Source organism: Cetorhinus maximus, chromosome 10 (assembly GCF_964194155.1).
Source record: "Cetorhinus maximus chromosome 10, sCetMax3.hap1.1, whole genome shotgun sequence".
NCBI classification, from domain to species: Eukaryota; Metazoa; Chordata; class Chondrichthyes; order Lamniformes; family Cetorhinidae; genus Cetorhinus; species Cetorhinus maximus.
In genome coordinates, this window is record NC_135888.1 from 10,637,146 (window position 1) to 10,649,501 (window position 12,356).

The 12,356-nt window shown below is 43.2% G+C and overlaps 1 protein-coding gene across 6 annotated transcripts in view; it reads right to left on the minus strand.

The window, feature by feature from the left end:
- garnl3 (GTPase activating Rap/RanGAP domain like 3) overlaps positions 1 to 12,356 on the minus strand; it is a 421,640-nt gene that overhangs the window by 33,914 nt on the left and 375,370 nt on the right. For all 6 annotated transcript variants that reach the window (XM_078549946.1, XM_078549944.1, XM_078549945.1 and 3 more), the window contains 3 exons: positions 11,999 to 12,106; positions 11,011 to 11,129; positions 10,111 to 10,249 (listed from right to left, as the gene is read on the minus strand). In XM_078549946.1, the coding sequence (XP_078406072.1) occupies positions 10,111 to 10,249; positions 11,011 to 11,129; positions 11,999 to 12,106 (366 nt within the window). The remainder of the gene's footprint in view (positions 1 to 10,110; positions 10,250 to 11,010; positions 11,130 to 11,998; positions 12,107 to 12,356) is intronic.

A 12,356-nucleotide genomic window follows, 5' to 3' on the forward strand; every position in this document is an offset into this window, starting at 1 on the left:
CCCTGTCAAAGGTATAAAAACAGACATCTTTAAGTCTGATAACATATCAGTCCTGCTCTCTCAATGTTGCTGGGTCAGGGTATCAGCTGGCAGCATTTTTACGTTAGATTCAGATGAAAGAGGTATAGAAGGATGAGATTCAGTGGATCTCTAACCCATTTCTCAATCATACTATGTTACAGCACAGAAACAGGCCAGTTGGCTCACCAAGTCTGTGCTGGGGAACCATCCAGCCTAGTCCCATGCACCCGTTCGCTCCCATGGCCTCTAACGTTTCTCAAGCAATTTTCAAAAGAATTTGTTGATGTCACTTCAAGAATGGTTCGTAGCAGAGAATTTCACTTTGGAGCCATTCTATGTGAAGAATTTTATTCCAATCTCCCTGTCACAGTTCAACATCTTCACAACATTTTTCCACAGAAAGGATTTTCTTCAAAAAAAAGTTACTGCTGTAAAAAGAGACATGTCGAAGCTTTTCATCTTGCACTCTTCAGGACACTTAACAAGAATATCAATATGGGGCAAGACAACAATTTATACTGTATGTGAAGAGAGTGCTGATTGGTTGGCAAGTTGACTCTGATTGGTAGAGGCGTTGCCATGGAGAATGCACCAATGATGGTGACTGACAGTTAACTGACAAACATAGTTTGAAATTTAAACCAGGCAGCTAGACCCTGTGCCACACCTTGAGCCTAACTAACAATCTTAAATTGGTTGTCAGCGTAATTCTTAGCACATTGAGGATTATTTAGCAAATGTTGTCCAATCGCAGAATCACATCTAATGTTGGACACTGTGTTTTGAGTTTTGCAAGCACGGGCTGGTTGGGTACAGTCTGTTCCCTGCCCATTGCGAACAACCGAAGGGACATGCTGTTTGATACAATCCACCAGTCTTTGAGATGTTCAGTCTACGTATCTAGCATCACACTGGCACTGAAATTCATATACCACATTACTCATCTGTGTGATAGGCAGAAGGTCTTTTTGGCTTGATGGCAGCATCCTGTTAGTGGCAAATACCACTCGTGTTGCTACTGCATATTGGCAGCGCGAAACAGCTAGCTTCACCTGTTGCTCAAATCTTTGAGATACCTTACCCTTCCAGGACAATCTGAGATAGACTGGGCACTTTTCAGGGCCGAAAGTGATGGCCTTCAGCCCGTTTATGAGTTTACGTGATATATAGCGCGAAATGATCTGATCAGGGTAGCCATTATCCTGCAGGATGCCTTAGATGGGCTCTATTTCAGGATCAAGCTTGCATGGTGAGCAAATCCGATTTACAAGGTTGTCAATAAGAATAATCTTACAGTGTGTGGAACTGTAAGAATCCCCTCCAACATGTATATTGACCAGTGAAGGTAGGCTTGCGTTAGACCGGGGTAGAGAACCCTCTAGCAGATTTCTCAACTAGTACATCAAGGAAGGGGAGTTATTTGACTGCTCCATTTCTAAGGTGAATTTGAGCGCAGGATGGAGCCCATTAAGACATGTAAGGAAATTATTACATGCAGCTGCAGATTTAAATATAGCAAACGTATCATCCCCATTCACTCTCTCATCCCCTCACTCTCCCATCCCCACCCACTCTCCCACTCCCCCATCACCACCCACTCTCCCACTCCTCCATCCCCACTCACACCCCCAATCCCCACACTCTCCCATTCCCCACTCACTCTCCCATCCCCCATCCACTCTCATCCGGCAGTGGCATAGTGGTACTGTCACTGGACTAGCAATCCAGGGACCCAAGGTAATGCTCTGGGGGCCTGGGTTTGAATCCCACTATGGCAGGTGGTGAAATCTGAACGAAAAAATAATCTGGAATTAAGGGTCTGATAATGACCACGAAACCACTGCTGATTGTTGTAAAGACCTATCTGGTTCACTAATGTCCTTTAGGGAAGGAAATCTGCCATCCTTATCTGGTCCTATATGTGACTCCAGACCTAGAGCAATGTGGTTGAATCTTATAAGTGCCCTCTGAACAAAGGTAATTAGGGATGGGCAATAAATGCTGGCCAGTGAAACCCACATCCTATGAATGAATAAAAAAAACCCTCTCATTCCCACCCACTCTCTTATCCCCCAACCATCCCCACTCTGTTATCCTCCTCTCCCAGCCCCCACCCACTCTCCCATTCCCACACACCCTCACCTGCTCATTCAGCTGTCATACTGTCAGAACATTTAATCAAATTGGCTTTGCTTATCCACCTCTATCCTCAAGTTTAAAATCCTCAACACCTCCCTCACCGTCTTCAGTCTCTGTTTTACTTTCTCTCCTTTTCCTATTTTCTGTGTCGGCTGCAAGCGGTTCCTCCTTATTGTAAAGTTCTCTGAAACATCTTCCTGTCCATGAGGAATAGTGTAGAGATTCAAACTGCTGCATATGTAAAAGTGGCTTTGATTTGCCTTTGATCTTGTTACTCATGTAAGAATGGGACATAGAGATAAATCCTTAGCATCTGCCACTTACCTTGAAAGAACAAAACCAACTCTTCAATTTCACATGCAAAATATCACACTCCTGCTTCAAACAAAACCCCAGAAAGGTACAATGGCAACACATTGAGTTGCTGGCCTAGGTGTTATGCAAGTCTATTATCTCCACATTCCTCCTTCAGACAGCCAGTACCTGAAGGATGATAATTACCATCCTGCATAAAGAGATGCAGCTAAGTGGTTACATCACTTTGTGAAACCAACAGCTTTTAATAACAGAGGCTTTAGCTATTCCTGGAAATGAGAATGTCCTGGTGCTTGATTATTCTAAAGCAAATATATGTCAGCTGTGGCTCAGTTGGTAGCATTCTTCCTTGAGTCAGCAGGCTGTGGGTTCAAGTACCACTTCAGGACTTCAGCACAAAAATCCAGGTTGACACTCCATTGCAGTACTGAGGGAGTGCTGCACTGTCAGAGATGCTGTTTTTTTTGGATGAGACAAACAGCAACATGGTCATGACCAGATAGTCTGTTTTTGTGCTGTTGACTGAGGTTTAAATATTGGCCAGGACACCAGGGATAACTCCTCAGCTCTTCTTTGAAATAGTGCCATGGGATCTTATCCGTCTACCCGAGAGGGCAGCCAGTTTAACGTCTCCTCCAATATGGACTACACCTTCAACAGTGCAGCTCGCCCTCAGTACTGCACTGGAGTGACAGCCTTGATTTTTGTGCTCAAGTCCTGGAATTGGACTTGAACTGGAATCCTTGCCACCCAGAGGTGAGAGCACTAACAATGGAGCCATGGTTCAGTCTACAAAACTTTCTAATTTTAAAGGAAAATAAACTTAGTTCAGGATCAAAACTCTGTCTCTGCTGTTTGAAATCACTGAGCTTGTGTACTTGCCAGTGTAGAGCACATTCTGTGCTGCAGAAAATGATGTATAATTTAACACAGTAAAGCCTCTGAACAATTTAGAGGGAAGAGCTTAGACACATTTTCCTTCCGTTTCACTTGTCTAAGCTGTTTTAACTGATCGGCAGCAGAGAGTTAAAACAGATTTTCCTCATGATAAGTTGCAGCTGCCCTGAAAATAGCAGATAACAGGCTACTCTGCAGTGTCTCTCGGACTCTCTCATTCAATTATAATGTCTCAAATAATTTCACTTGATGAGAAGGTGGGGGTCTATGCAAAAGGCTGCTGTGAGAACAAAGTGTCTGGTGGCCAATAACTGCAACCATCTCATATCAGACTGTGTGAAAAAGGTGTCCTGTTAATAATTTCAACCTCACCATGGAGCAGGTTGTGACGAAGTCCTATTTATTAGGCCCTGTAGTCATCTTCAGAAGAAGTTATTGTTTACTGGAACCGTATATTTATTCGCTATATCTGCAGCTCCTTGACAAGCACAACAAATTCCAATTTAGAAGTTAAATATTACCCCTTTTATTAAAATTGGTCGTGCACACTGCAGCATTTAATGGTGCCAATGTTCCTCATCTTGGCCTCCCAACACTTTAAGCTTGATTAAAATTGAAAAGCAAAACAGACACTAAACCAACTGGCAAAGAGGTATAGCCTAGATTTCATTTACATCAGAATTATAAGAGGTTCCTCTTCAGCAGCAAACATCACATTGCGAATGCGTAGATGGAAAAAAAAAGGCCAGGCTGATTTGAATTTAATCTATGAAATGCACTGTTGGTGCAATTTAAGCTTGAAATTAGATTACATTTTCATCCCTGCCCTTTCATTTCTCCCCTAATTGTTCCCGTATGAATTCCAAATTATTCCACGATGGCTCAATGATAAAGTAATGACAATCCTGCAATGACTTGTGAGATATTCTTCTTGAAGAGTTCCACCTCCCAATATCCTGGTAGAGATTGTCGTGAAGAAGGTGCTGGTCCTCTGCTTTACGGTGCCTGTACCCACCGCTCCCTAACACTAAGGTCCTGATCTTGGCTGTACTGTGAGGGGCAAATGGTGAACAGAGATCAAGACCTCATTGCAGAGTGGCTGGTGGAACATCTGAAGGCATAGGCACCTTTGGAGGCTCTCAAGCACCTCCTGATCACTACTAACAGTGGGAGGATGTTGAGAGCAGCTTAGAGTGGGGTGCAATGTGGATGGGGCTAGGGGCAATGGAAAAAGTGCAGGAAAAGAAGGAATGGGGAAAAAAAGAGTGGTGGAAATGCTTAGCTCCTGCAAAATCGGTACTTCCACTTTTAGGGCTGTATTTTAACTGTGTAAATGGATGGGTTTTGAGTCAGTTAAAATAAAGTGGGTCCTGAGCTTGCACTTACCAGCAGCAGGACCGGCTCAGCAATTTTACTGCAGGTTGCCTCCTAATTGGCTGTCTCCAGGATCGCTGTCCAATTAAGGATGGCAGGCCAGCTCCTGATCCTGCTGGCCCAATCAGAGGGCCAACACAATGAGAGGTGGGCACTACTGAAGCAGGTCGGTTACCTTGGAGGCACCTCAAAATGGAGGCTTCCTCATATAGCCAAGTACAGAATAAAATTCAGGATGGCTGAGGGGTAAGGACCCACCAATCAAAGGGCAAAGCCCTCCGGAGAAGTCAACAGAGCCACAGGAGGACCTACCTTTCCTGCACACAGTTCGCTCGTGGGGGTTGAGGCCTCTGATTTTGATGGCTCCCCAAGCTGCCGCAGGGAAGAAAATACCTATGGGCCCAGAAAATGGCCTGTAATTGGGCCCTTAATTGTGCAAATCAGCTGCCCACCTCCATGGAGTGGTCAGCCAATCTGCCTCTCAACCCTTGGGTTGACAAGTGGCAAGTAACAATTGTGCCAGATATGTGCCAGATAATGAGCATCTCCCCTTGACATTCAATGGCATTACCACTGCTGAATCCCCCACTATCAACCATTGAGGGTTACCATTGACCAGAAACTGAACCGATCTAGCCACATAAATACTGTGGCTTCAAGAGCAGGTCAGAGACTGCGTATTCTGCAGCGAGTAACTCAACTCCTGACTCTCCAAAGCCTGTTCACCATCTACAAGGCACAAGTCAGGAGTGTGATGGAATACTCTCCACTTGCCTGGATGAGTGCAGCTCCAACAACACTCAAGAAACTTGACACCATCCAGGACAAAGCAGCATGCTTCATTAGCACCACATCCACCACTTTATTCAGTCACTCCCTTCACCACTGATGCACTGTGGTAGCAATGTCTACCATCTGCAAGATGCACTGTAGCAACTCACCAAGGCTCCCTCAACAGCACCTTCCAAACCTGCTGCCTCTACCACCTAGAGGGACAAGGGCAGCAGACGCATGGGAACACCATTACCTGCAAGTTCCCGTCCAAGCCAATCACCATCCTTACTGGGAGCTATATCGCCGTTCCTTCAGTGTCACTGGGTTAAAAACCTAGGACTCCCTCCCTAACAGCACTGTGGGTGTACCACACCACATGGATTGCAGCGGTTAAAGAAGGCAGCTCACCACCATGTTCAAGAGCAATCAAGGATGGGCAACAAAGGCAGGCAGTTCACATCCCCTGAAAGAATAAAAAGACTTCCCAGGCGGCGATGGGACAGTGATGAGGGGCCACTGCTAATTTACCAACATCCCCTTGCCCCTGTTACCACCCACCATGGGGGCTGGTAAAATTCAGCCTTCAATCTCAGTCCAGAAATATCAAGACAAGTGTCGAACTGACAGGCTATCTGATATTAGCCAATTTATATTATCGCCAAAAAGATAAATCTCCTCCCTGTTCCTTGTCCTGCCATTGATAATAGGAGAGACAGCATCAGACTCTCTTCTCTCAACTAATCCCTTGTGGAAAAACCTTTTGTTAGTTAAACTGAGTGTTTCCCTCTGTGACCATGTAAAGGTAAAGCACATCTGGTGGATTATTTTGAAGCAATAAACAAACAAACAGACTAATATCTCCACAAAGGGATACTTCCCTTTGCCAATTAGCGGATTTCCCCACATTATCCCCACCCTAACACCAACACAAACAATAATGAAATGTGGAAACTATGCTTGATAATCAGCGCATTGGGATCCTTGTCACATAGCCTCAGATGTTATTAAAATAAACAATTAATTCATGCCCATCTTTCAGGACAGGCAGGGCTGTCCTCGGGAGGTTACACAGTTTTCTTACAATAAGGACGTGAGTGCTCTTACAAATGTGGGTTTAAACACAAACCACTCTAAGTTTCTGCAATATGGCCATGCCTAGCTCTGAAGAAGGATTATAAGGACTTGAAACGTCGACTCTGTCTCTCTCTCCACAGATGCTGTCAGACCTGCTGAGTTTTTCCGGCATTTTCTGTGTTTGTTTCTAGCTATTGGATTTGCTGTTTGGTAATAGAACAAGGCAGTAAATCAACCACTGAATCACAACATGTTGTGGGTTGAGAACCTATCTTTGTAACCTAATTGGAATTTAGGCAGGACAAAAACATTACACAATTAAGAACAAAACTGATAAATGGTTTCCCAAAATAACAAAAAGATGAAGGATGTAGGCAATAAAGTGTCAAAATTGATTCCTCAGCTATTAGTGCAATCAGCAATATCCCCTCATTTTTGGTCTGTCCAAAAACTGCACAACCACGTTTTGCAGACTGGCACATTTCAAGGTCCAGGACTCTGTGCTGAGGGACACAATAAACTTGAGGTAGCCACAGTAAAGGCTCAATGGGGAAAGGACACTGTCTAAGGCCATAGTGCACTGAGGAACTGGAAACTGTAAAACCCCTCAGGCGGTACTGTATCTTTGTCAGAGAATGTATATTGTAAATATCATGTGTAATTGCAATTATATTGGGGCACCTCACAGTGCCACATGCTGTTTGGAAAGAAGTTGAGCTGGATTGCACCTTCAGCAATGTCCAATTTGAACCATTATGCAATGTAATTTTATAATTTTTTATGAATAAAATATATTTTTGGAAAAAAAACCCTCACCACAGTTAATTATCTCCTGCTTAATTCTCCGTGCTGTCAGATTGCACAACATGGTTTTACGAAAGGGAGATCCTGTTTGACAAATTTCTTGGGAGTTTTTTAAGGATGTAACTAGTAGTTTAGATAAAGGGGGACCAGTAGATGTAGTATATTTGGATTTCCAAAAGGCATTTGATAAGCTGCCACACAAAAAGTTAATACACATGGGTTCATTGAGCTGGGGGTGATATATTAGCATGGATAGAGAATTGGTTAATGGACAGGAAGCAGAGTAGGGATAAATGGGGCATTTTCAAGTTGGCAGGCTGTGACTAGTGGAATACCACAATTATCAATGCTGGGGCCTCAGCGATTTATAATCTATATCAATGACTTAGACGAAGAGACAGAGAAGAATGTATCTAAGTTTGCTGACGATACAAAGCTAGGTGGGAAAGCAGGTTGTGAGGAGGACACAAAGAGGCTGCAAAGAGACATAGGTTAAATGAGTGGACAACAAGGTGGCAAATGGAGTATAATGTGGGGAAGTGTAAGGTTATTTACTTTGATTCATAAGGATAGAAAAGCAGAATTTTTTTTCTAAAAGGCATGAAACTTGTAAATGTTGATGTTTAGAGAAATTTGAGTGTACTCACACAAGGAACACAAAAAAGTTAGCTGGTACGTAGAGTAAGCAATTAGGAAAGCAAATGGCATGTTGGCCTTTACTGCACGGGGATTGCACTACAAGAATACGGAAGTATTGCTACAATTGTATAAGGATTTGGTGAATACTGTGTGTAATTTTTGTCTCCATATTTAAGGAAGGCTATATTTGCACTGGAGGCAGTACAGCAAAGGTTCATTACATTGGTCCCTGGGATGAGGGGGTTGTTCTCTGATGAAAGGCTGAGTGAATTGGATCTGTATTCTCTGGAGTTTAGAAGAATGAGAGGTGATCTCATTGAAACATTCAAGATGATGAAGGGGCTTGACAGGATAGAAACTGAGAGGTAGTTTTCCCTGGCTTGTGAATCTAGAACAAGTGGGCACAGTTTCAGGATAAAAGGCTGATCATTTAGGACTGAGATGAGAAGAAATTTCTTCACTCAAAGGGTTGTGAACCTTTGGAATTTTCTAGCCCGGAGGGCTGTAGATGTGGCATCATTGAATATATTTAAGGCCAGTGCAGACACGACGGGCAGAGAGGCCCCCTTCTGTGCCATAAATTTTTCTACATTTCCTAAATTTTCTAAATATCTGAAAAGGAGAAATGTGCAGGGGTGTGAGGAGAGGGTGGGGGAGTAGCAGTACGTGAATTGCTCCTTAGGAGAGCCAGCACGGACATGATAGCTCGAATGGCTGCCTTCTGTGCTGTAACATTTCTATAATTTTATTCTATAATCGACATATTTTTGTCCACGTAGGTAATCAAGGGATATGGAAACCAGGCAGCAAAGCCCAAGATCTGCCATGATCATATTGAATGGTCTACTCCTGCTCCTATTTCTCATGTTCTTATATCAAGTCGTGAATGAAATGGAACTTATCCAAAAACACTAGAATCTGGAATGTACTTTCCAAAATACTTGGAGGGCAAGAATTTGCAGGGCCAAGGGGGAAGGGCAGGATATTGGGGCTAACTGGTTAGCTCTTGCAAAGAACTGGCATGGTGAAAATGGGCCAAATAGCCTCTCTGTGCTGTATCATTCTGTGATTCTATGAATCCAATATCCTAGCTCCTCCCCTTCTGTCCTTCAAAGATTTTACCCCATCCCCCACTGAACCATGCAGTGCACAGGCTTATAGTCCTGTTCAACCCCAAATTGAGATGTGATTGAAATTGGTACACGTGGGCTCCTGATTTCTGGGGACCAACTTCAGGGGCAGTCTCGCATGCCCAATCCTCCAAGGAGGTTTCTGATCCCCCAAGCTGAAACGGTTGTTCGTTGATAATGCTTTTTCAGGGCCGAATGCCTGTTTCAGGTGCCAGTGCCAAATTGGGCTTTGTTCCATCCTTTCAGAATTATCATGGCCTAACCAATGCACTTACAGGAGTCAGAGCAAACAGGCAAGTATTTCTCTTTTTTATTTAACCCAAATGTGGAGCTAGGAGGAGTACAGCACCAAAGTGAGGTGCTGTCAGTCTTCACACCCCCCCACCCCCGTACATCCATAAGGGTTACCAAAGGACTGCTAATGGTGTCGCAGCTAACCTAAATTGTGATCTCTGAACTGACCGGCTGCTCACTGGTTTACTGTTTAACTTGGCCTGGACCGCACACCAGCACAAACATGGAGATATGAAGTGATCAGTGCGCTGACTGGTTGCCCATTTCAGGCACAAGTCAAATTTCCACTTCCCTATATACAACCAGTTACCAGGACTAAATTTCACCTTCATAACATTGTCCACCTTCTAAATTATCTTAAGTCTCCAACACACCTAGAATCCTCCTCACTGACCTCCCAAGCCCCATTCTATAATAACTCCAACTTATCTAAAACTCCATGGCCCACGTCCTGTCCTGCACATTCATTTGTCCTTCTCTTGTCTTTTGAACCAGTCTTCTCTCTAAGTTCATCCACTCCTACTCATTATCTTGAGATGTTTATTACCTTAGAGATAAATACAAACTAGGGTTGAATTTTAATACTTCAATTGAGATCTAAATCCTCATGTCTTAGGATTTCTGCTGAGAGGCACAAGTTACAGCTCACCTTCACCTGGAGATGAGGGGAGCACAGGCATCTCCTGTCCTGTTGGAGTTTGTGGAGAACTGTGTGAGCTTGTTTCCTTTGAGCTGCCACTAGAGGCTGCATTCAATGATGCCGCAGCAGACGTAAAATAAATATCTGACTGGAATAAGAGAAACAATTGGCAGGTTAGTCATCTCCCAAGAGCAATAATTTTTTTTTGAGGGAACTGGATGCAGCAGTTGGTTACATTTTCACCAATGGGAACGGATTTGAATCTACCCAAGATTGTCGGAATGAAATTTTCCACTGTAAGGCTCGAACATGGTGCCGGTGTTAGCATAACCCAAGTGTTTCCCCTGGGTGTGAGTGCACATTGTACAACCTGTCACTGCAGCACACAATGGCAATTTCTATTGAAGTAAAGTGTGTAAAGTAGAACTATTCATAATTGCACAATGGAGGCATTCGTGTGTGATTGTAATTAAGCCATATTCTTGTGTCATAGTGAGACACTCATTCTGTGTTTGTGTCATGCTCCATGGGCTTTACAGTGGGCACACAATTTGGAGAAGTATTTCCCAGCTTCAATTCCTAAATATGATTAGCACAGAAGATTAATTCTTCCCACAGTAACAAGGCTATAGAGCATTTGCCAACAAACCATGTATGGTGTTTAACAATACACAAACATACTTGGCTACCGCATTTTTGAACACATTTTCATTGGTCTGTATTGAAATAAAACTTTTAAATAAATTTCGAATCTTTCAAATGTCACTAGACCATGACAACATTACTGTTTCCCAGTTGATCCAGTCCTTGATAAGCCAGGCACCATTTCTGTGTCATCTAGCCCACAGTGACACATCATTTGTCAGAACATAAACGTGTAACTTTGTAATCTGCACCCGAGTCTCATACCTGTGATGCTGTGAGATGAAGGTCAAGCATTACAGCCGTGTGAACGAGGTTTCCATTCACTACCAGGCGAATCTCAATGGAATCAGTAGTGAAGGCCAAAATATAAGGAAACACACAGACTGTGGAAAAGAAAAAGGAACAAAAATGTTATCATAATATTGAGAGAATTTTCTGGTGTAATCTTACTACCTGACATGGCACTATGTAAAAGAAGTTTAGAGTGACAACCAAACAGTGTCGGTCTTGATATGAATTCTATAGCAGAAAAGGATTTAGTTTCTCTCAAACCTAACTCTGAGCAATGAACTTCGGCCTGTTACTTACAAGTTGGATCTAGATCGGCATCAATTAATCTCTGTTGGTAAAATTTGGCAACAGGAGGACTAAAGTGGCATCCTCACTTGACCGATGTTGCCTTTGGGCCTTGCTGTTGTGGGTGAATTTGCTACTTGCAACCGAGTTATCTGAGAGATTGAGACAAAATTTCCTGAGAAGAGTTCCCTCCTGCAATGTTTAACTATAGCCCTTGAGAGGTCGGCCAAGAATGTACACCGATAGCATGTTACCCTTCTACCGGGAATCTCCCCGTATATTGTCACTGCTGATCTTTGTCATCTTATGGAGAATAGGGTGAATCAGAGGGGCATACTTAAAGGGGAAAAACAGGAAAGGAACAAAACTGAAGTAATTATAAAATCACGTGTTTAATGGGTTTAATCAAAATGGAAATTCCTTCTGAAAGTCTACCATTGAAAATAACAATGCTTTGTATCAAGAATTCCAAAGATTCACAACCCTTTGAGTGAAGTAATTTCTCTTCATTCTTGTTTTAGGAAGGGGACATTTTAAATGATCCTGCAGCTACTGAGTGTAGTTAATTCAGCATCTCTCAGAGGCTGAGTTAACTACACTCAGGGGCTTAAGATAATCCACAGTGGCTATTTTAACCTGTGTCTGAAGTCAGCCTGTAACAAACAGACTCTCATACCTATGGCATTAGGAACCTGATTCCAGCTGAAATGGAAATCTGAAGCTGAAGGCTGGATCAATGGAGAACCACCATTAAAGGGACACACCTTTTTGTAGTAACAGACATCTGTAATACAACAGAAGAATACTGCATCACTTTAATGTTAACTGGAACTTAGTGAATGAGCATTGACAGGAGGAGACACTCTAGAAGTGCCAAAATCCAGTGTCGCCGACTGCGCAGCAAGTATAAAATCAAAGCAACTCTAAGTACACAAGTCCAAGGCACAGGGGGCAGACAGGTTCATTGTGCCAACCTTCTGCCAACAGTGCTTTCCTGTACAAGGTGCCCTGGCCAGTTCATGATGTGGCGTTGC